The 22,341-nt window shown below is 53.1% G+C and overlaps 7 protein-coding genes across 7 annotated transcripts; 4 read left to right on the top strand and 3 right to left on the bottom strand.

Annotated features, from left to right (window-relative positions):
• Nucleotides 1-1,331: 1,331 nt before the first annotated feature.
• QC763_311450 (uncharacterized protein) lies at nucleotides 1,332-4,440 on the top strand (the record flags this gene model as incomplete). The annotated part of the gene is made up of 4 exons (XM_062911603.1): nucleotides 1,332-2,751; nucleotides 2,861-4,027; nucleotides 4,084-4,162; nucleotides 4,215-4,440. Exons 1-4 carry the CDS (start codon nucleotides 2,727-2,729, stop codon nucleotides 4,438-4,440), a joined length of 1,497 nt encoding a protein of 498 aa, XP_062767548.1. The 5' UTR covers nucleotides 1,332-2,726.
• A 1,209-nt stretch (nucleotides 4,441-5,649) lies between these two features.
• On the top strand, nucleotides 5,650-7,447 carry QC763_311460 (uncharacterized protein; the record flags this gene model as incomplete). The annotated part of the gene is made up of 3 exons (XM_062911604.1): nucleotides 5,650-6,333; nucleotides 6,382-6,889; nucleotides 6,945-7,447. The coding sequence occupies 3 exons, from the start codon at nucleotides 5,650-5,652 to the stop codon at nucleotides 7,286-7,288; spliced, it is 1,536 nt and encodes a 511-aa protein (XP_062767547.1). The 3' UTR covers nucleotides 7,289-7,447.
• A 1,072-nt stretch (nucleotides 7,448-8,519) lies between these two features.
• On the top strand, nucleotides 8,520-12,017 carry QC763_311470 (uncharacterized protein). The gene is made up of 3 exons (XM_062911605.1): nucleotides 8,520-9,223; nucleotides 9,276-9,507; nucleotides 9,567-12,017. Exons 1-2 carry the CDS (start codon nucleotides 8,716-8,718, stop codon nucleotides 9,395-9,397), a joined length of 630 nt encoding a protein of 209 aa, XP_062767546.1. The 5' UTR covers nucleotides 8,520-8,715; the 3' UTR covers nucleotides 9,398-9,507; nucleotides 9,567-12,017.
• QC763_311480 (uncharacterized protein) lies at nucleotides 10,564-12,387 on the bottom strand (the record flags this gene model as incomplete). The annotated part of the gene is made up of 1 exon (XM_062911606.1): nucleotides 10,564-12,387. One exon carries the CDS (start codon nucleotides 12,385-12,387, stop codon nucleotides 10,564-10,566), a length of 1,824 nt encoding a protein of 607 aa, XP_062767545.1.
• Nucleotides 12,388-13,002: 615 nt separating this feature from the next.
• Nucleotides 13,003-15,229, top strand: RFC3 (Subunit of heteropentameric Replication factor C (RF-C)). Its single transcript, XM_062911607.1, has 3 exons — nucleotides 13,003-13,502; nucleotides 13,569-14,212; nucleotides 14,273-15,229. The coding sequence occupies exons 1-3, from the start codon at nucleotides 13,369-13,371 to the stop codon at nucleotides 14,662-14,664; spliced, it is 1,170 nt and encodes a 389-aa protein (XP_062767544.1). The 5' UTR covers nucleotides 13,003-13,368; the 3' UTR covers nucleotides 14,665-15,229.
• Nucleotides 15,230-15,618: 389 nt separating this feature from the next.
• On the bottom strand, nucleotides 15,619-19,856 carry QC763_311500 (uncharacterized protein; the record flags this gene model as incomplete). The annotated part of the gene is made up of 2 exons (XM_062911608.1): nucleotides 15,619-18,905; nucleotides 19,677-19,856. 2 exons carry the CDS (start codon nucleotides 19,854-19,856, stop codon nucleotides 16,044-16,046), a joined length of 3,042 nt encoding a protein of 1,013 aa, XP_062767543.1. The 3' UTR covers nucleotides 15,619-16,043.
• Nucleotides 19,857-20,235: 379 nt separating this feature from the next.
• On the bottom strand, nucleotides 20,236-22,093 carry BLI4 (putative oxidoreductase bli-4, mitochondrial; the record flags this gene model as incomplete). Its single annotated transcript, XM_062911609.1, has 3 exons — nucleotides 21,372-22,093; nucleotides 21,033-21,311; nucleotides 20,236-20,979 (listed from the first exon to the last, which is right to left on the bottom strand). Exons 1-3 carry the CDS (start codon nucleotides 21,555-21,557, stop codon nucleotides 20,236-20,238), a joined length of 1,209 nt encoding a protein of 402 aa, XP_062767542.1. The 5' UTR covers nucleotides 21,558-22,093.
• Nucleotides 22,094-22,341: the final 248 nt, after the last annotated feature.

The raw sequence follows: 22,341 nt of genomic DNA, 5'->3' as shown, positions 1-22,341 counted from the left end.
CAACCAACAAAAACCAACCAACCCGCCCACTCGGGTAATTTATCCACAATATAAGCAGGCACGTTGGTAGTGTTGGAGCTGGCTCAATCCACCTACCCAATCTTCTCCACGTTCTGGAACCCGTCATCCAGCCAGCCAGTCAGCCAGCAGTCCCGGCACATTGGCAATGCTACCACCTCACCTCCCCTCAGCTCACCTCACCTCACCTCCCCTAGATCCCCCTCTCTGTGAATGATCAAGTGGAAGAAAGTGGAGGCATCAAGGGCAAGAAGTTGGAGAATCGGTTGATCCTGGTAAAGGTACCCACGACGACGGTACGGTAGATGACATCTCGCCCACGATGACGAAGGTATCAACCAACCTGTCAGACACAAACCCATCGGGCCACCTCATGTACCGTCACCCGTTGCCGAAGCCGTATGTGCACGGTTGCCCAGTCCAAAGCTTGGAAAGGGTTGGGCGGCCAAGATCACCCCTCCTCCCGTGTGTGTGTGTGTGTGTGTGTGTGTGTTCCTGTGTGCGTGTGGGTGTGCCACGCCCGCCACGCCATCCCCCTGTTCACGGTAGGAGTACATACCTTACCATACCCTTACCTTTCTCTACTAGCGCACATGCTATTCGTCAGTAACTCTGCTCATCACTGGTGCGGAAGTAAAGTATCGGTCGTCGGGGGAAGAAAGAATGCAATGTCACCTTGCCATTTTGGACCACTTCAAGAACGAGATCCAGATGGACATCTAGATGGACAAACTCCAAAAAAATCCCCCAATTTCACCAATACCTATCTTTTTACACCTCATCTTCATCAACTGCTCAATTACACCCGTTGCATTGGGAATATCCGTGGTAAAAGCTCTTCGCTGTCATCCGCAATGGTGCACAATCGCGTGGTTTGATAGTGCAGAACAAGGATGTTACTGCAACCATCGCGGGAGGAACGGAATGGGGAAGCGGTAAGTTGAAGTGTGTTGTGTGAGGTGAGGGGAAAGTGGAAAAGTGTCAGCCAATATGGCAAAAGTATTCGCTTCCCCCAACAGGCTGATTGTAACCCTATCAAGTGACCACTCCTTTTGCTTTCCCCCCTCCCCTCTCCCCCAATCCCGAATCCCCCTGGGTGTACCAAAGGTCCCCTTCCCTGGGGTGATTGGTTTATCTCACACCCAACACACAATCATCTTTAAGTGAAAGTATTGACGGCAGAATAAAAGTTGCATATGTCGTTGGAGATAGTGTGTAACCAGTTCCCCAAAAGGCCCGAAAGAAAGAAAAAAAAAAGTCGCCGATTGTGTTCTGTTGTTGCCATGTCCCATTTTTCTCCAACCAAGAAGATTGTTCGACTCCAAAAAAAAAAACCCCCCGAACCTGACTGACTTGACAATGACACATGGCATTTCTTATCCATATCAGGTGAAGCCGCGAATCCTTCCAATTACCAGGCAGGAATTGGTAAAGAAACAAAACCGTTTCCCGTTTCGTTTAGTGTAGCGTCGTTCAACAGGGCTTAACACTAGGGGATTTGTTACAGTCACAGGGACCGGAACAGGGAACCGCTTTCTTCCTCGCTGATGGGGATGTGGTTGGTGGTCCCGCAATGGATGGCAGCTCGCCAATCCCAATCCATCATGCCCCAACCCCGCGTGAATACTTCGTAGCAAGCTGCTGATCGCCACCTTGAAAGAGTCCAAATATCAACTGCCGTTGAGGAAGACCGAGGGACAAGGCGTTGTTTGTGGTCTGTCTTGTTATTTTCGAGCTGCTCGTCGACGCCGGCGTGCTTGGCCTGCGTGCCAGATCCAAGATGCTCGTCAGAATGATCTGGACCAAGAAGCGGGTGGCTGCTCGACCGAACTTGTTCAACGGTGAACCGTTTCCGCAAACCACAAGCATTGCAAGCAAGCATCTCCATGCTCCATCCAGTCGGGGGCTCGTCCGCTTTGCCTCCCCCGCGTTCTTGCTCCGATTGACTAAGGTCTCGGCATATCTTGGCGCCCCGTGGCACCCCCCCAGCTTGGCCCTGATGCCCACTGATGCCCTGATGCTTCCGGTCCACCCTCCCCAGATTCACTGTAAAAAAGGCGGTCCCAAATCTATCTGCCGAAACCAAGAAAAATGCAGATGGTCTTGTCGTTGCTGCCAATCTGCACCAAGGCGGCAGCGGTACGGTTTTAGCCTTCCCCCCCCCTTCCCCCTCTAGCCCATCAACTCGGATCGTGTGAAGTTTCTCTTCCCCAGTCTGCGCTAAGCAGACAACTCCATCGTCCCTCTGGGGTACCCTTGTAAGCTGTCGTTAACAGCTTCACTACCAAGACCGTACCCGAACCGGTTATACTCAGCCGATGCCAGCATCATGGATGTACATAGCAAAGCTTTAGTGAGGGTAGTAGTCGAGTACAAAATCTACTACGTGCTTGCTGTTGGCGTCCCTGGTCTGGATCACACACCAATCCACCCCCAGACACACGGCGCTGCGACGTTCCCAACCAGCTGGCCCACGGCCTGAGGCAAACGGATACCCTTATAAGTACCCTCCACCTGCAGCCTGCCCCCCCTCGTCGGTAGCGTGAAAGGTTTGTCTGTTGTTGTGTTCTCCCCGTTCATCAACTACCTCGACCACCAACCCGCCAACCAGCCAACCCGCACTGTTTACTCCGGTCCTTGGTAACGTTCTTCCTGGTGTCAAACGTGCCCCGTTGCAGTCGGTAAAAACAAAAAAAAACCCCCTCACCATGGCCGACGTGGAAAAGGAAGTCGGTGAGTTGCCCGGTTTGTTTCATCAAGTCGCTCTTAGAATCGCGCTGAGAGCCGCTCACCAAGAGAGCTCAGCGACCCAAATGATGAGAAAACTAACACGTCCTCGCAGCCCAGCAGTCGTTGCAGGAGCGCACGGCAACCTCCAAGGATGGCACCTCTTCCGAGGAGCTCGAGTTCGACTACACTGAGGAGGAGGAGGCCATCGTCCGCCGCAAGATCGACTGGCACACGGTGCCTCTGGTGACGCTCCTCTACATGCTGTGCTTCCTCGACCGCATCAACATCGGCAATGCGCGTATCCAAGGATTGTCCAGGGACCTCGACATGGTGGAAGGCGTCAAGTTCAACTGGGCCCTCTCCATCTTCTACATCATCTACCTGCTCGTCGAGGTGCCCAGCAACATCCTCCTCAAGGCCATCGGAGCGCGTTTCTACCTCCCACTTCTCGTCTGCGGCTTCGGCCTCGTCTCGTTGTGCACCGCATTCGTCAAGGATTTCGCTGGCCTCATGGTCGCCCGTGCGTTCCTGGGTATCTTTGAGGGTGGTGCCATGCCTGGTATGGCCTTCTTCCTGAGCTGCTTCTACAAGCGCAACGAGCTCCTGTTCCGCATCGGTATTTACGTCTCGGCTGCTTCCATCGCCGGTGCTTTTGGTGGTCTCCTGGCCGCCGCCTTGTCCCAGATCCCCTCGTGGGGAGCCGCGGGCGCCGAGATCCACACGTGGCGCAACATCTTCTTCTTTGAGGGTCTCATCACCGTCATCATTGGTCTTTTGGCGCCCATTTGGATGCCTACTGATCCGTCGACCGCCTACTTCCTCAACGAACGCGAGCGAAAGATCGCCGCTGAGCGTTTGTTGCGTGAGCACAGGTCTGATCCCGCCAGGAAGGTCACCTGGGCCGATGTCAAGGCTGCTGTTTTCTGCATCCACAACTACACCTGCGCCCTGGCCTTCTTCCTCATCAACATCACCGTCCAGGGTCTCTCGGTGTTCCTGCCCACCATCCTCAACGACCTCGGCTGGACCAACACCCAAGCGCAGCTTTACTCTGTGCCTCCCTACGTGTGCGCCTGCGTGGTTGCCATCGCCGTGGCGTGGCTCAGCGACAAGTCCGGGCAGCGTGGTGTCTGGCTGGGTTCGTTTGCCTGCCTCGCCGTGGTTGGCTTCGCCATCCTGCGATGGGTTGAGAACACCAACGTTCGCTACATGGCCGTGTTTTTTGTCACCATCGGTGCTTTCCCGGGCGGCCCTGGTTTCCTTAGTTGGGCGATGAACAGTGAGTCGGATACCCGTTGGTGTCTGCATAAGCCGTCAGCTAACTTTGGTGGATAGATTCTGCGGGGCCTTCTGTTCGGGCTGTTACCAGCGCCTATGTTGTCACGCTTGGAACCATTGGTGGTATCGTCGCAACGTGAGTCATCCTATGTGGTTTCGTCGCTGTCAAATACTAACACGCCGCGCAGTTGGACCTACATCTTCTACGACGGTCCCAAGTATCACACTGGCCACACCATCAACCTCGTTGGCCAAATCGTCACGGCATGCTGCGCCCTGTTTGGTGTCTTGTACTGTGCGCGGGAGAACAGGGTTCGGGCCGCTGGAAAGCGCGATCACCGTCTGGAGGGTCTGACCGAGGAGGAGGCCGAGGAGCTGGGCAGCAGACACCCTCGTTTCCGCTACTGGACTTGATCGGCGTGAAAAGGGCGTGTGGTGGTGGAGAGAATTCGATGCGTGTATCTACGGAGATCAGAGAGTTGCGATCCGGGCCTACATAGAGTCGAGGGATTGAGGTTGCTGCTAATACCCATCCCAACGTGCGGTTGCACGCACATACGTCTTTGGATGACAATATGCTGGCTTTTGGTGAACTATTTGTCTTGTCCCTTTTCCCAGTAGCCAAGCACCGTGCCGCAATCTGTTGGGTCTAGAAGGTAGCACAAACGGCCGTGTGGCGCGCACGGGAAGCTCTGCTGGAAAGGGGCGCTACACGATGCACCCAAGACCTTGGAGAAGCTTATCACGGAGCCTCAAGGCTGGGCATCAGCCGTGGTTGGGGAACAAAGGTGGAAAGGGATGTTGAAATGGGATTGCAACTTGATGGCACTCTCTAACCGCACCATTCAGCATTCTGGTTTTCGAAGCACGGATGCTATTCTCGATGGCGGGGGAATTCGTTCCAATGGAAGCATATGCCGATATTACATGGTGGATAGCGGGCGAGGGGGGGGGGGGAGGACAAGCCGGCATCCGGCCGTAGGCTTGCTTATTCGGCGGGTGGTGTGCGTGATGTGCGTGGTGTGGTACTCGATGCGGTGCTCGCCAGAGGTAGGGAATTGACTTCGGCAGTTTTTCTCGAATGCCCCAAAGCAGGGAATGGATGTCGAGCGACAATCGACAGAGCCAGGGAAGCGGAGTAAGGCGATGACCAAGCTTTTGGCTAGCTCTGCAGAATGGGGGGCGGTTTGGTGGAGCAATTCCACGGAATGGAATCCTGGAAATCTGGGGTAATGGCGCTGACAAGGGATGGCGATTGGTCAAGTGGGGGAGAGGGGAGAGGGAGGAGGTGTGAGGAGAAGAAGCGATCAGCATCACTGGCATCATCACACACGAGGTGACGGTGACGGAGACAACCAGTAACGGCGAGCTGAAGAGCGGAAGATGGTGCAGATATGCAGATATGCGGTGGCATCCGGGAAAAAAGTTATCTGTGCATGATTGTCTCATGCATAAGATCGTGCCTTCCAATCTTGAGCATGTCTGGTACAAATACACAAGGCAAGAACCCTCACCCAGTCACCGGATATAACCTGGGATTCATGAACTCGGGGTCTCTGCACCTCCTTTGATCCTATGTCTGTCACTGTTGCCGTCATCCCAACTGTTGGAACTACCTAGAAAATGGACACCAAATCATCACCCCTTAACCATCATCATGTCGACCATGCAGAATCCCCAAGCAAAACCCCCAGCGACCCCGAGAAACCACCGCCGCCCAACGACGACATCCAACACTTCCGTTCTCAATCCCCAGAATGGCACGCCTCCTTCGAACGAACCCTCGTTCGCAAAATCGACCTCCGCCTCCTCCCCTGCCTAATCCTCATGTACCTCCTCAACTTCCTCGACCGCGCCAACCTCGCCCAAGCCCGCCAGGGAACCTTGGAGGCAGACCTCGGCATGTCAGGCACCGACTTCAACTTCGCCACGTCCATCTTCTTCGTCTCCTACCTCGTCTTCCAGCTGCCGTCGAACCTCCTCATAACAAGAGTCAGGCCGAGCATTTACCTGACGGGGGCTATGTGCCTCTGGGGGGCCGTCTCTGCCTGCAGCGGTGCGACCAAGAGCTTTGCGCAGCTGGTGGTGGTGAGAATTTTGCTGGGTTTTGTCGAGGCGCCGTTTTTCCCGGGGGCCGTGTTCTTGATGAGCAGTTGGTATACAAGGGCTGAATTGACGAGGAGGATGTCGTACTTTTACTCAGGGAATGCGTTGGCGAACATGTTTGGGGGGCTGATAGGAGCAGCTGTTTTGGGAAAGATGGAGGGTGCTCAGGGGATTGCTGGGTGGAGGTGGTTGTTTATTATCGTAAGTGTTCGCCGGACTGTGTCTCCAGCATGGCTGACAGCTGAGTAGGAGGGTGTAATTACCATCGCGGTTGCTCTGATAGCCATGTGGGTGTTGCCCGACTACCCAAGCACGACGCGCTGGTTGAGTCCACAAGAACGAGAGTACGCTTCATGGAGACTTCTGGCCGACATCAACGAGTCCGACGACCAAAGGGCCAGGACGGTCTGGCAAGGCACCAAGCTCGCATTACTAGACTACCGGCTCTATCTGTTTGTCCTGCTGCAGCATCTCAGCTTGCTGTCGCAGACATTCCAGTATTTCTTCCCCAGCATTGTTGGAACACTAGGCTACGGAAAGATCGAAACGCTTTGGCTGACGGCCCCTGTCTGGTTCGCCACATTTTTGATTTCGGTATGCGTTACCTGGACGTCGGCTCGGACAAAGGATCGATCCCTCCACATTTTTGGTCTGATGCTGGTGTCAGCGGTGGGCAACGCGATTGCTACTGGTACAACAGTCACCGGGGCAAGGTTCTTTGCCATGTTTCTGATGCCCATGGGGGCCGTTTCTGCTTGTGAGCACTGCCTGATCTCCCAAAAGGCTGAAGAAATTAAGCGAACTGTAAACAGATCAAATCATCCTGTCATGGATTGCCAACTCGTTCCCCCGTCCCATGGTCAAGCGCGGCGCAGCGGTGGCCATCGCCAACATGGTGGGCAATACGGCTAGTATCTACGGCTCGTACATGTACCCTCAAACGGCGGCACCGCAATACACCCCCGGAGGGAGCGCGAACTCGGCTATTTGTTTGCTTGTTGGTCTGTTGGCGATTGTGTTACGGTATCTCCACAAGTGGGAGAACACAAAGCTTGAAAAGGCTGAAAGACAGAGGGCAGAGAATGCCGAAACGGGTGTTGTGTCGGATTCCTCTGTGGGGGATGTCAGGGCTGATGGGTTCAGGTATGTTTACTAAGGCCCGCGGGTGTTGCTGGTTGGGTGGGGAGTTATTGGTGGGAAGGAATATTGGATATCATGTGGTATCTTAGCTAGGCGGGCGGCCCCTGTTAGAATATGGGGAAAATAGATAAGGCAATTGGAACAAGAATGAAGTTTGATCCAAGGAAGAGTTGTTGTGGCCGAGGGATTCTTGAAAGTCACTGCCCATTAAGCGGGACGTGCCGTATTTTCTAGGCACGTAGACACGGTCCGCCACGTATTGGGGCGGATGCTAAGAAGTATGCCAGGTCGAACCTTTTGAATACATTCAACTCATCTCTGGCAGTTCTCTCTTGGGGTCCAGGATCAGACTGCTACTTAACCACACGCGGATCGGACGAGTATTACCCCCGGTAGTTGGGTGGGCCAAGCTGGTATTCAGCCTAGCCAGCCGCAAAGACCTAATATCGGGAAGCTGGCGGGAGGAATTTAGGTGCCTTCTTTGCCGCTCGGCTGCTACCGCACTTTTCTTTCTTCCTTCGACTCAACATGTCGGTGTTTCATGTTGTGGGAAGAGGCAGAGACATGACCGTGGGGTATGGAAGACATCATACCGGCCAACTGGCGGCGCGATATCTATGCTTCTTTGCGGGGCGACAGATAAGCATAGGGCGAGGATCGCAGAGGTGTGATATTTGTGTTGATGAGCAAGCTGCATGGCGGGGGCGGTGGGGGTTTGTAAGGCAAATAATAAGATATGCCAAGGGGAGATGGAGGTTGCCTAGGTGGGTTGTTGAATGTTTTGGTGAGTGTGTTCGAGAATCAGGCACTGACTATTCGCGATCAAGGAACGGGGTTGACTCACAACAAGCAACAAGTATGATGCCGACCTCGGGTAGATGTTCTCGACCTGCAGCATATGACATCATTCCACCCCGCGATTGTACGTGTATCCTATTTTCGATTTCACTGCCGATAATTAAACCGGAGAATAAAAAAAAAAAGTTCATGGGGCCCCATGTTGCAACATGATAGCGCTTCCGACGTTTGTGGTCAAGAAATAGCTTCCTCCCATGAGATCTCAGAGGTCGGGTCTTGGCAGTTGGCGGCGCTTGTAAGTGGTGGATTTCTGGCATCTGATTGGCCAACTGCCCGTATCCGTTGACCAATCCGGAAGGAAGGACCAGGAGGTTCAATTCTTTGCAGCCACGAATCGATGACATCCCGCTGCAATTCGTCAGACTCGAGTCAATTAAGCGGATTTTATCGTTCTTGTGATTTTTGGGGGTGTCATGTCATCTCCTGTTAAGTATCGAGGCATTAATCACATCTGATCGTCATTTTGTTTTTCAGTACCTACCAACATCTCAAAACCAGGCCAGACCCCGATTTAGGTGCTTCTGAGAAATCCTTCTTTTCTCCTTTTGGCAAAAGTCTTTCAGATGCAGTAATGACGACTCTACGATGCACGCGGGACACACTCTGGCCATTGCCATGTGGGCCATGACGGCGCTGTCTCTTGGACTCGTCGGCCTACGTCTGTACACCCGCATACGAATCGTTCGCTTTGTCGGCATCGAGGACCACATGTACGCATGGACCGGAATATTCATGCTGGTGTTTGCTACGTGTATTCAAGTCGCTGTTCATTTTGGGTTGGGACGCAGCTTCTGGACTCTTTCTCCGGACGAGTCATCGAGGGCCATCTTCTGGACCTATGTTGCCAACAGCTTCGCCATCTCGGGAAACGCACTCGCCAAGCTCTGCATGGGATTTTTCTTATTACGGGTTGTGCAGCTGAAGTGGCAGAAACTTGCGCTCTGGTTTCTGATTGTTGTTACTGTCGGCACATCGGTAACACTGGTGGTGATGCTGTGGAACCAGACGACGCCAAGGAAGGCAAGTTGGGATGTGCTGAGGACGCCTGGAGAGTGGAATATCCAGATTCAACCCATGAGTGTTGGGTTGGGAGGTATGTTGGACCGTCTCTGTATGGATATGACGACATACTAACTCCGAGGCAGGTTGGTCAAGCGCCTGTGATTTCTTCTTCGCCATCTTCCCTTGGCTCTTCATCATGTCCTTGAAGATGCCGCGTCGGGAAAAGTTCCTTTTGGCCAGTGGCATGAGCCTGGGTGTGATGTAAGCAGAGATACAATCAAGTTGGCCGACATGAGTTAACGACTCGCAGTGCTGGTGCTTGTGGTGTTGTCAGAACCGTGGTGCTATCCCGGTTAAAAATCGATGACTTTACCTGTAAGTGGGCGGCCTTTTTCCTGGTTGTTCAACCTGATCGGGAGCTGACATTTGGCCAGTAAACTTTGCCCCTTATTTCATCTGGGCCGGCGCAGAGATCACTGTCGCCTTGGTGTGCCTGGGCATCCCAACCCTGCGACCCCTATACCTGAAGCAACGAGGCATCAGCACGATCGGTTACGGCAACCACCATCACACTGAGCAGAGCGACCCCGAACTACCGCGCTTCACCATGGTCGATCAAAAGAAGAGGCCCGACCCATCTCCGGATCCATCCCACAACGGCTTTGAAACCCCCGACCCCCGAAACCTACACCTCTCTCATATCACATTGGAGTCGCTGGCATCGCCCCAACAGCAGGAATTCGCCCAGCAACAACAAACCACGCCCAGCCTGACACCACATAACACAGTAGAAACCCAAGGCCACCTCCGAGACTCTTCCTCAACAGGCTCATCCCATACAATGGTAGACTCCACACTGGCCAGCCCTGAACTTGAACAACACCCCCTTTCTTACCCACACATCTATTCGAGAACGGCGGCAGCCATATCACGACCACCAAACGCACATATCAAGGAGCAACACAAAAGAGACCACAGCGGCGACACTGGCGATAGCATCACTGTCGATGACATTCTGGGTTTCTACGACATCGAGGAGAAAAGCCAGAGCAAAACCAAACTTCCAAATTACGACCAGACACAGCCACAACCACTTGGATCGCCACTCCACCAATCAGCGAGTATCAAGCGGAAAGAGCACCGGATTACACAAGTAGATTTCCTTTTAAAGAATACAAGAATGGGAGGCGGCAACGCCGAGGAGAGGCGTATCATTCGGCCGCAACAGAATATGAATAGACCTTGGGATGGGGAGGGTTGGCCATTGAGGAACTGAGCATGATGATATGATGGTTGTTGGACTTTGGACTTTTTTTAACTTCTCTTTGCGATACCCTTTTTTGCAGATTATTTTTTCTCATATGAGCTGGAATCTATTGGAATAGTGGAAATGAAGAACTGTCTTTCTAATACTCTCTGTTGCTGCTCAGTTTACTCATGGCTCAGCAGCTCCTCAATAATACTTTCAATCTGCCCCAGGGAATCCGCCTTGACGTTCTCCTCTTCAATCTCCTTCACTCTCTGTCTATACTTTTCATCCCCCAACACCGTGTCAATACCCTCCTTGACTTGCTCCACCGACGGGTTGGACACCCCCAAATCAACCGCCACCCCCGCCCTCGCCGCCCGCTGGCAAACGTCCCCCTTGTCGGCGATCAACCCCGCCAGCACCATCGGCACCCCGTTCATGATTCCGTGCATGAACCCGCCGTAACCAGCGTTGGAGACAAAGACATCTGTATGGGGAAGGATGGCCTCATAAGGGAAGTAATCCACCATTCTGACATTCCTGGGTGTTTCCTCTTCTGGTAGGGGATTCGGCTCCCCCTTTTCTCCCAGGGTAGCAACCACCAAGACATCCTCCCTGTCAGCCATTGCCTGAATGACCGGGATCATCAGCTCGTGGTAGGCGCGGTGGATGGTACCCTGGGTAACGAAGACGACCTTTTTCTTTGCCGGGTCGGAGTCGGAAAGGGCGCTGTTGAGCGTGAGTTCCTCCCACCAAGGAGGGTATACGAGGTTCTTGTCCAGCGCCCTGACGGGCAACCCACCGACAAGACGGAATTTTTTGGGGTCCTTGGTCACGTTTGGGTATTCGAGCGAGGCGGTGGTGGCCATGACGGTGACGTCCCCGCCGGTCATGGCCACATCAAGCGGCAGGTCGGTGAACCTTTTGGTGGACCCCAGCTCTTGGAGTTTTTGATCGTAGTGCTCAATCAGTGGCTTCCACATTGTCTTGCCTCCTGCGTGCATGGTCTTCCAGACTGCCTTGTTTTCAGGGGTGGGGTCGTACTTCAGACCAAGACCAAAGGGAGGAAAATCGGGGTCGGAGCTGGTGTAGATGCTCGTGTGCCAGTTTATGGTCTTGGGGAGGGAGGTGTAACCCTTGGGTAAGGGGCAGCCGTATTGATACGGCAGCAAACCCTGAGACAACGCCTCGTGGACGAACAGAATCTTCCGTGGCTCAGGATGAGCGACGCGGATGTCCTCGAGTGTCTTCCTCAGAACGTGATACGACGGGACGATGGACTCCCCAAACACGGCTTTCATTCCTTCGAAAAAGGCCTCGCCTTCGGTGGAGCCTTCTTGGACTTTGGGGACGTCGTACTCGAAGGGGTTTTTGATGTATTTTGCGCCGGTACTCTCGATGAGGGTTTGGAAGCGGGGCCCGGTGATGAAGTAGATGTCTTTGTAGCCACGGTTAAAGTGGAGGTGCTTTGCTATCTGGGCCGCGCCGGCGGTATGGCCTGAGGCGTTTAGGGTCATGAAGAGAAGGACGGGCTTCTCAGGGGAGGTGAGAGGGGGGTGGCCGCTGGGGCTGGTGAGATCTCGGGCGTCTCCCATGTTGGTGGTTTGATCAAGCAAGATGTAGCGTGTTTGAGTTGAGAGCAGGGAGTGAATGGCGAGGTGGGAAGAAGTGGATTGAACCCGGAGGCGACAGCAAAGAGGATTTATATCCATTGGGTTATCTCTACATATCCCCAGATATACACCCTGAACAGGCAGGGGATCAACTTCCAACAACAGTGATCGGAAAAAGGCTACCAATGAGAGCCGCCAGGAAAGACCCTCCGGGTTGCTCGACGTTGCAATCTTGCAACCAACACGATCCGTTGCGCTGACAAACGCTTCAAACTGTGTTGTAACGTGGACCGAGCTAGCTCTGGGATCAGCGGTATATCCCACAGCATTGCAACGACAAAGGAGGTGACCACGCTGGGCACATACAGCCCTGTTGGATGCGCACACGGGCATGGCATGATTGCTGAGCCGGAACAGGAACCATAGCAGTGATGAGACCCAAGTTGACATGTCAGAAAGATGACGAATGAGCCTCTGCAAGCTCCTCAAGGCCTGCCTCGCCTTCTACATTGGATGCCCATCGAGCCTCGTAATGTTTGTTTACCTACATTTGCGGCACCTCTTTCCTCACCAGGACATGATAGTCCACCGCCCGCGGCGGAGTTCATAGGTATACTTAGCTCCGATATAGACTGTGGCACAGCATCTTCTATCATCTGCGCATCATGAGCTGCCAGGGAACATGTGTCAGTGTGAGCTCCGGGATCTGACTGGCTGGCTTAACCCCGAGCCTCGCAAACTGGCAACCTCAATGTGCGGCGCGGGATGACAGGATTCCGAAGTCCGAATGGGAACAAGAGTCTTCATGTGTACCACGCCCGCGCGGTTGCGTAAAATGGGAAGAATGGCGAAAGACGGTGGGACTGCATGGAATCTACAGAGTTACTTTGAGATGCACAGGGTTTTACCGAGTTGCCAACCCGTGGCATCCGAGGGTGGGCTAGCAGCCGAGAATCGTAAGCGTGGAATCTGTTGTATAACCAGGAGCCAGAGTTGTCATGATATCGTGAGCATGTGAAATGATGCTTATTGATAGCTGCGGGATGTCACAAAACCACAAGATCTCGAGCGGTCGTTAAACGTGTGGGACGGTGTTCAACGGTGCGGCGTTAAGCCTCAGGAAGGTGGGGGGGCATTTAGCTGGGTAAGTGGAGCTATGTTGCTTGTTAAGCCACACCCCACCCAAGCCACTGAGGAAACTCGCGCCAAGCAGTCAATTAAGGAAAGACGCGTCGACCGCGTTCTCCCGCGCCGCAGCATTGAACATCACCAACTCTAGCAATTGAACCATCGCAGTCCAGACCAACTCTCTCAACTCGCCACATTTCACTACGACGACCTGTACAAAAAGTCTTGCCCGAAAAGACTCTCAAAATGTCCGACTTCGAAGATGAGATGGACATTGATGTCCCCGTCTCCAAAGACGTCACCTTTTCCTCCAGCAATGCAGCCAAGGGCAAGCGCAGTGCCGCCAATCTCCCAGTTGAAGCCGAAGACAGCCTTCCATGGTACGTGAATTGTCTCTTCTTCTACTCTATTCGGTCCGTTTCAGAGCTCTGACAAGATCAAAACAGGGTCGAAAAGTATCGCCCAGTCTCCCTCGACGACGTCTCTGGCCACCAAGACATCCTCGCTACCATCAACAAGTTCGTCGACTCGAACCGCCTTCCACATCTCCTTCTCTATGGTCCACCCGGCACCGGAAAAACATCCACCATCCTCGCCCTGGCCCGACGAATCTACGGTGCCGAGAACATGCGCCAGATGGTCCTCGAACTCAACGCCTCCGACGACAGAGGTATCGATGTGGTCCGCGAGCAGATCAAGACCTTTGCCTCAACAAAACAGATCTTTAGTCTTGGAGCATCGACCTCCAAGACAGGACTTGCTGGTTTCAAGCTGATCATTCTTGACGAGGCCGACGCCATGACGAGCACAGCCCAGATGGCGCTGAGACGAATCATGGAGAAGTACACTGTCAACACCAGGTTCTGCATTATTGCCAACTACTCCCACAAGCTTAGCCCGGCGCTGCTGTCTCGGTGTACAAGATTTCGGTTCAGTCCCTTGAAGGAGCGGGACATCAGGGTGCTGGTAGACAAGGTTATCGACGAGGAGCACATCAAGATCAAGCCTGAAGCGGCCGACGCGCTAGTGAAGCTCAGCAAAGGTGATATGAGACGAGCGCTGAACGTGTTGCAGGCTTGCCATGCGTCAAGTATGTTCTCTTTTCTCTCCGCCCTTCAGTCTTTCCTTGTTACTAACAGATGCTGCTAAGGTACACCCCTCCAACCAAAAGACGCCCCCAAAATCCCCGAGGACCAAATCGTCCGCGAAACCATCACGGTCGACACAATCTACATGTGCGTCGCCGCGCCACCACCGGATATCATCAAGAAGATCATGAACACGCTGCTCAGCACGAGTGATGTGACGGCCTGCTTGGCGGCCGTCAACAGCGTCAAGGTCACACAAGGGTTGGCGTTGGCGGATATCATCACTGCGTTGTCGGAGGAGCTGGTCAAGTTGGAGGTAAAGCCAGAAGTTATGATCACCTGGCTTGACCTACTTGCCCAGGTGGAGCATCGGGTAGCAGGCGGCGCCTCGGAGGTCATACAGACTGGTGCTGTCGTTGGGGCAGTAAGGAATGGAGTAGAGTTGATGGGTTGATGACACCAGCGCGGACGCTGTAGGATTAATATATGCATTGGCAGGCGGTAAGGGCAATCGCCCGAAGGAGTAGTCACCACCATAACTGTTGCTTTTTGGTGTCATATCATTTGTTTCATTTGCATCCCCTCACACTTATGGCATAGTGATGAGAAGCTCAGGCGTGCCGAAAATGGAAGGCCGAGGGCGTTGAGCAACCCCAAAAACACTGCCTGAGCAAGACCAACAGCCTGTTTATCACAAGGTAGCTAGCCTAGCTTTACACGAAAGAAGTGTTGGTTCAAGGGTGTTTTGACTATTTTTCGATGCAGCCCTATGCATCTCCCTGAAGAAGTTACGACCATCTCATCAGAAGGGCCCTCCTATACTTGTGACGAAGCTGGTGGCCAGACCTCGCACACCAGCATGACTGGTGATGAGCTTCTTAAAGCCGCTTCCGGTGGCACTGCCTCGACGATACATAAAACCATAACGGTGATCTTATACTTTTGGAATTTGAAACTTAAAAATATAAAGTTAGTTTCGATCGTTAAACCGGCCTTTTCAATCCATAATATATCGCTAGGTATTCTATTTACCTAATTATATGCTCTATACCAGAGAAATAATAATTCAGTCGAAATAAAAACATTTCTAGTTTCGGATAAAGATAAGTTGAGAAACTTTATAGTTTAGCTAAAGTTAGGATAGAACGCTTTAGAGCTCGGCTAAAGCTAGGATAGGAAGTCTTACAGTTCGGATAGAGGCCTATAGAAGCTCGGATCTATAATGAGAAACCCAGTTTTAAACTAAAGGTAGGTACCCTACCTAAATAGCAACTCTCGTGTTCCTCTTCCTCAACAAGCACCAATATAACATAATTGTCTGTGCAGCAGCAGACACCGTTATTACACACACTGTCCCGAACAGAGATACCGAACACCAGTCCTTCTCCACCCATTGCCTCGTCAATGCCGGGGTCATTCAAGGCCTTGAACACGACGATGCACGCTGGGTCCAATCCTGCGAGTTCTCCTACAGTGTACGTTGGTATCTCATCCCAAAATTCAATGTTAGGTAGGTATCATACATGTCGATCCGCTTCTATCTACCATCTCGCCGGTATGCCACCTTCATCTTTTTCTTCATTCAGTCTTTCCATCATTCATCATGCCAATAACTTGAACTCACACGGCCTTGAATCCGAGCCTTGAAACAGTAACACTCCCCCACCAATAAACATATTCTTCCGTCCATCGATATCAGATAAACCATACCAAAAAAAACTATGTTTGACTTCAAAGCGAAGATACGCCTGCTCAGGATGCGCACAACGCAGTGCCTTTTCCCCTTTGTTATTCACTCGTCAACACCCGCCCTCCTCGCAACTGTCACCAGCTTCAACGGTTCCTCAGGCTCCCAACTCTCGCTAGGTTAAGCCATTTCCGCTTCCCACCACCTACGACAGGCGCTCCCCCACTGGCAATCGGCGCTCCTCCACCCCGTTCTACGGCTGCCCCCCCGCTGTCGTGCACATGTCCCACCGTCGCGCCTTCATTGCCCTGTAATTCTAGTTCAACCCCTCCCCCATCATCGTCAAATTCAACCTTTCTTTCTAGAGCCTTACTCCTCAAGATAGGCGGTGGCGTGGCACTGGAATTAGCCCGATCGTCATCAACGAGCGAGCCGCGTCGTCCCCAAGAAGGTATTCCGATCAGTGGCCGTTCGTCTTTTGAGGTCGTGTCTGCAGCCGGTGCGGCGAATGGTGTCGCAACGGGTGGGTCGGCCGAGCCGGTGGAGCGACGGAAGAAGTGATTCAGTCCGCGCGATCTAGGCCGAGCAGGGGTGGCAGCAGCGGGGGCCTGGCTTGCGGTTGGAGGGTAATGGTGTTGCTTTGATACGGACTGTGGTGGTGTGCCCTGTGTGTCCGGATGACTCTGCGAAACCTTTCGGGGTGGAGGCGGCGGTTGATGAGCCTGTTTCGGTGGCACTGTCATTGCTCGACCTTGAGCCATATCTGCGAGCTGGCGAGACGGGGGCCTGATATCTATACTGTTGCTTCTTGCTCTACTTCCCTTTCCAACACTCATCTTTATCTTTGACGATGGGGATGGTCGCGCAGGGGAGGCTGATGCGGCTCCCGAGAGGTCGGCCCCCGTCTTGGCCTGTAGACTTGACCTGCGATTCGGCGGCGGAGGCGCAGAGTTGAGCGAGTCCAGCGTCGGTGTCAATACCCCCGAACTAAAGACAGGTTTGGTCAATGACTTGCTAATTGCATCGAGAGTGTCAGCCATTGGCGGGTGCGGCAAACCGTTCCCGCCAGCCCCCATATATCCTGCACCTTGCAGCGAACCAAACATGACGTTGGTCGCCCAGCCCTTGGTAGAAGATGGGAAGGAGAACAGATCTGGTGAAGCGCGATCTGCCCTGTAGTTTGGATGGGCCTGCGAAACAGAACTCATGGGATCAAGCGGGGCCTTTCTTGGTGGCTTCATGCCCTCTTGGAGCCAAGTGTCAACACTCGACGTGGTCGATTCAGCGTCATCTGCACCCTTGTATTGACGCAAAGCATCTCTCGTTGATTGGGGTCGTTGGAGCTGGTCCATATCTTCATTTTTGCCGGCTTTTTTGCGGCTGTCAAATGCCGTCGTTGATGCTGGCTGCGTATGCGTCGTCTGTGTGCGAGGTTCCAGACTGGTGCCGTGCTCGTCAGGCACTGAATGGTGCGAGGCCGTTGTTTCCGATAGAGCCAGATAACTCTGCTCATTTGTTAGGTTTGGCTCGTGGGATAGGGTGTCATTGGAGTTTTTGTACAGCCGCAGTGTTGTGGTGGAGATGGTATCAGGCGTTGGAGGAAGCCCGCGTTCGCTTGTCAAACTTCCGTGCGTAAGAACCTTTTCCAGAGCCTCCCTCTTTTCCTGTTTCGTTTTACGCTTAGCCATGGAGGATGGTGGGCGAGAAAAGGGGGAGAAGTCGTTGGCTGTGGTTTGTGCTCTGGCGGCATCCTGGAGGGCTCGACGTTTGACTTCCACCTTCTCCAGCTGACGAAGAGGCGAACTTCCGGCCCCGATCACGTCGGTAATGGTGTGGAAATGCGTATATTCATTCGAGATGGCGCGGGCTATGCTGGGACGGTTCTTGGGGGTGGCACTTCTGACTCTGGTTGGTGATTCCAGAGCAAGCATGCGCTGCATGCAAGACGTGTCCATGAGTGAGGGACTCTCTTCCTTAGGCGATGGTGCGTCTGGAGACTTGGTCCGACCATATACGCTCACAAAAGAACTTTCACTCAAAATGCTCAACGTTGGACTGTCAAGTCTGACACTCCCACGGGTTGTCTCAGGGGTGGCTTCGGGCATGGTTGGGAGACTGGGCACGTTGCCGCGGGCCCCCAGATATACATTTCGAAGGTTTTCGGTGCTCTCACTGTGCTCAGAGACAAAACTGGGCATTCGATTGAGGGTCTTAACCTCGTCGGACCCAGATGGCAGAAGGACCTTGTGTTTTGATGTTGCCTCCGCGCCTGGCAATCCTTGGACCTCAACTCGCCGGACCATCTCTCGCTCCCTGAGCAACTGCTCAACCCGGGCTTCCAAAACCACAATCATGCTGACAGCTTCTTCAACTGCCTTGTCCCTTTTCTCCAGCTCGTGAACAAGCCTGTCATTCATCTTGTCCGTCTCGGCTTTTTGGAGCTCCAACCTTTCCAAGCTCTCCTCCAACACCGTCTGCCTTTCCCGCCGATGGTAAAGTTCAAGCTTCAGGTCAAAGTTCTGCTTGTGGAGATTCGAAAGAGTCTGTTCCATCTCCTTGACTCCCAGGCCCTTCTTCCTAGCCGATTCTGAGCTTTGGCTCGAGATTGGACGACTATCTGCGGGGGACGGGCTGCGGATCGCTCGGTTGTCGACGGTAGAACGAAAGAGATCATTGCTTGTCCTACTTGACGCGCGCTCGCTCTCAACCCTCCGCTCGCGCTCCAATCTCTCTTGCAACAAGGCAGACATTGGAGTTACGGCAAGACTCGCGCCGTCGGAAAGCTCTCGCGACAAGTGCGATTTTGTTCGTTCGCCGCAACGGCTATGGTGGTATCGGTGAGAGTGTGTGGAAGTTGTTTGCACTGTTGAAGAGGAACTGGAGCTGGTTCGGGAGCCTGTCTTGGGACGAGGAGAAGGAGGGGCCCGAGCTGGATCATCCAAGTGGCCTTGTGTGCCATGGCCATTCATGTTGGGCAGACACAAACGAAGCTGTTTTGGATACCAGGGCTGGGGTGGGTCGATTGCCGATGTCAGCTAGGTGCGAGCGGCGACAAACGGCCGAAGCCCTCGCGTTTCGTACCTCACAAAGGTGACCAGTCAGTTCGATATAAAGGAAGGGGTAAGTAGTTCCCAGGATGATGCCGGTATGTGTTCTGTTTCCAACGTCACAACCAGAACCAGGCCTTATCGAATCCCCTGACCTCTTTGCAAAGGGGTGGCAATCGCAGCCGTTGGACCCCCAAGAAGCCTTCAAGTCATGAGGAAAAGTGAGATTGGTGCGACTGTGTCTCGGAACTTTGAGGAATGAGCAAGTCGCGATGGCTAGGAAACAATGGCGGTGGCACGAAGGACGCAAGACGGGGAACGAGGAACGAGCGGCCAATCGATGAGGTATTCGAGATCAGCGAGAGACAGGACCAGCCGTGATGCAACAATGAGTCAGAGGAAAAAGGAGAAGAGATTGTCCGAGGGCAACGGGGATTTGCAGAGAAGTAGCAAAAAACAACAACAAAAAATAAAAGGATTTGTTGCGAGAAGAAGCAATGGCGGGCAGGAAGGATGAAAGTCAAAGTCAATTGCTGTTCCATTGGCGTGGGGCAGAGCCAATGAATTCCAGGGACTTTAAGGATTATGCTTGTTCTGGCTTAGCGTTGGATGTGGCGTGCAGGCACCAGTGGGTCGCTGCAGGGTGTCACCTTGAACCGCAGCTTTGACGTTGAGCCCATTCCACCCCCCACTGCTCACCTCATATCTCCAATTGCGCTGTTCACCACACACACGGAGTACCCGGCTCCTGAGGATCGGATTCGACACCAATGGCCCTTCTTCTGATTCCACCTCTCCCATCATCTCAATTCCATCATAGGGCTGAGCAGGACAGTCTTCGGGCTGTGACCCCTCCTTCGCAAACTTTCTCAGCAGGGACCGTTTCAAATACCGGCCAATCAGAACAACCATCACTCGGTTCCAGTGTGCTGGAAGCTGGTTCCGAATACAACCCCACTCAGGCTGCTGGAGGCGGTCAGAGCGCGGCACATCATCATCATCGACAAATGAACATTGTTTCGTTCTGGGATGTCGAGCAGTGTGTTGCCATTGAGTTCCCTCGAATGCATATGCAGCAACGTCTTTCACCAATAGCCAGCATCAAATAAATTCTTCCGTTTGAGATTTCTTGTCTACGCCGCTTTCGTTGGTGGTTGATATCCCCTTATAACCTGCATGGTGCAGTTTTTTGCCCCCGCCTTCGCTGCTTGGCTGTCGTTGCTGATTGAAGATCTTGGTCTGACTTGAACTCAGGGGTAAAAGGGACTGCTCAACGCCCGAAACCCGACCATTAATGTACAACAACATCATCCATTGGACATCCTCTCTCCACCGAGTCCATTCTCGTCTTCTCAGTGATGATATTCCTCGTCAACTCCATCAATCTATCCGCCAGCTCATCATCTTGCGACATTTGGCTGCCCTCTTCAGGGATGCAAGGCGGGCAGATATACTGGCCTGAATCCTTGATTTTGGTTGCGCAGAACACTGTAGGCACGGCTCCCTCAAACTGGTCCTTCTTAATCGGTTCTATGCCGTACTTCATCACGTACCCACCCAAGGGATACGGCTCGAGAATATCGTCCCTACTCTGCTTGGTGCTCACGAAGCCTGGGTGTGTAGCGTTCATGAGCACATTTGGGTGCCCATTTTGCGTTACCTTGCGGTTGAAGTATCGCGAGTAGAGTATCCCCGCCAGCTTGCTCCTTCCGTACTGCGCATTGGGTCCGACGTCCTGGTTGATCTCGTCCAGCGAAGCGAACTTGGTGTCCTTGGGAGCACCGGTATGCAGATTGGAGCTCTGGTTGCTGATTCTCACAATGTTTCCTTCCTCGGCTGTCTTTTGCATCAAGGGTAGCAGATGGGATGTGAGGACGACGTGGCCCATGTGGTTGACTGCCATGTGCCTGTCCACTCCATATGAGGTGAGCTCGGCTGACATGATGCCTCGACCCGAGTTGTTGACGAGGATGTCGAGCCGGTTATTGTCGCGCTTGATCATCTCGGCTACTTCTTTGACCCGCCGCCAGTCGCTCTATGTTTTTTTTTCTCAGTGAGTGTCAACACGGGAGCAAAGGGACAACTTACAAGGTCACACTTCATCCAGACCATCCGGGCAGCCTTGTCTTGTCCCAGTTCATCGGAGATGACGGCTTTGGCGCCCTCAAAGACCTCCTTGTTGACGGAAATTATGTAGAGCTTACTGATGTTGTGCTTGAGGAGGGTATATGCCACGCCGAACCCAATCCCTTGGCTGCCTCCCGTCACAACACCCACCTTTCCGGTCAGATCAGGGCAATCATCGAGCTTGAATTGTCGGGAGCCGAGCTTCGTGAATGCTCCGCCGAAGTTTTCGGCGAGCGTATCCTGTCCGTTTAGCTTGGTCAGTCTCCCTTCTTCAGTGTAGGTAGGCATGCGAAGACCTACCCCCAATTTCTGCATCGTGTACGACACCACGCCTTTGGACACAGCCGTGGATTTGATGGCTCGGGCTTGCGGTTGGTGACACGCAAACACAACAGCAGGGCCAGTAAATGGGTTGATTTTTGCGGTGCAACGGGGAGCAGGCAAAAGGGTCGCGTTGGCACGTCGAGCCACCAATCGTTGTGCCATTTCCTCTCAATTACGTCAAATCCTCCGAGAACGCGTTAGAATCCCCTTGGAGAAAGCAAAGAGGGAATCAGCTCTTATGTGATCAATGTCTTCGCCCTCGCGAGGCCGTCAAAGCTGAATGCATGACGTATCTTGATCCGAAGAGCTTCCCCGCCCCGGTTGGGATCGTGTCAGGAACTGCATATCGTTAGCTCAGGGGCAACTTCTGAGCTTTGGTGGATTGCGACTCAATCACCGAACGTTTGTTCATTCTTCGTTTCCCACAGTTATCAGGAACAATTAATACCTGTGGGGAGTATTGTGCACACTCATCTAATGCCTGTTGGAGCCATGTATATAGTTATGCATGAGATGAGCCTGATTCCCGTCAGGGCTTCTTCAACGTCAGAACTTGCAAGGCTCCTGTGCAATAAATAGCCCAGAAAACGGTAATTTCCTAGGTAAGATAACCGGCAGGATCGTAAAAACAGAAAGCTAAGATAGGAATCATGCAGGCCGAGATTGACTATCATAAATGATATGGTGAAGAAATCGCAAATTGGCCCAAGCAAAGAGCTGCTATAGCCGGGGTGAGACAGGAAAAGCTGTGATAGATCTTGGAAAAAAAATCAAGATCGATTGATTCAGGAATTAATGTGTGAAGTGAGGGGCAGATAAGAATTTACAACTGGCGGGGGATGGAGGGGCTGCCTGACAGCAGACGGCGACTGCGAGCCTCGCCATGCCATCCATCAAGATCCGTTGACTTCAGCTCCCAATTCGCATTCTGTTTCTGGTAACACTC

The sequence above is a fragment of the Podospora pseudopauciseta genome, chromosome 3 (assembly GCF_035222475.1).
Source record: "Podospora pseudopauciseta strain CBS 411.78 chromosome 3, whole genome shotgun sequence".
Lineage (NCBI taxonomy): Eukaryota > Fungi > Ascomycota > Sordariomycetes > Sordariales > Podosporaceae > Podospora > Podospora pseudopauciseta.
This window is presented reverse-complemented; position numbering and strand designations above follow the sequence as displayed.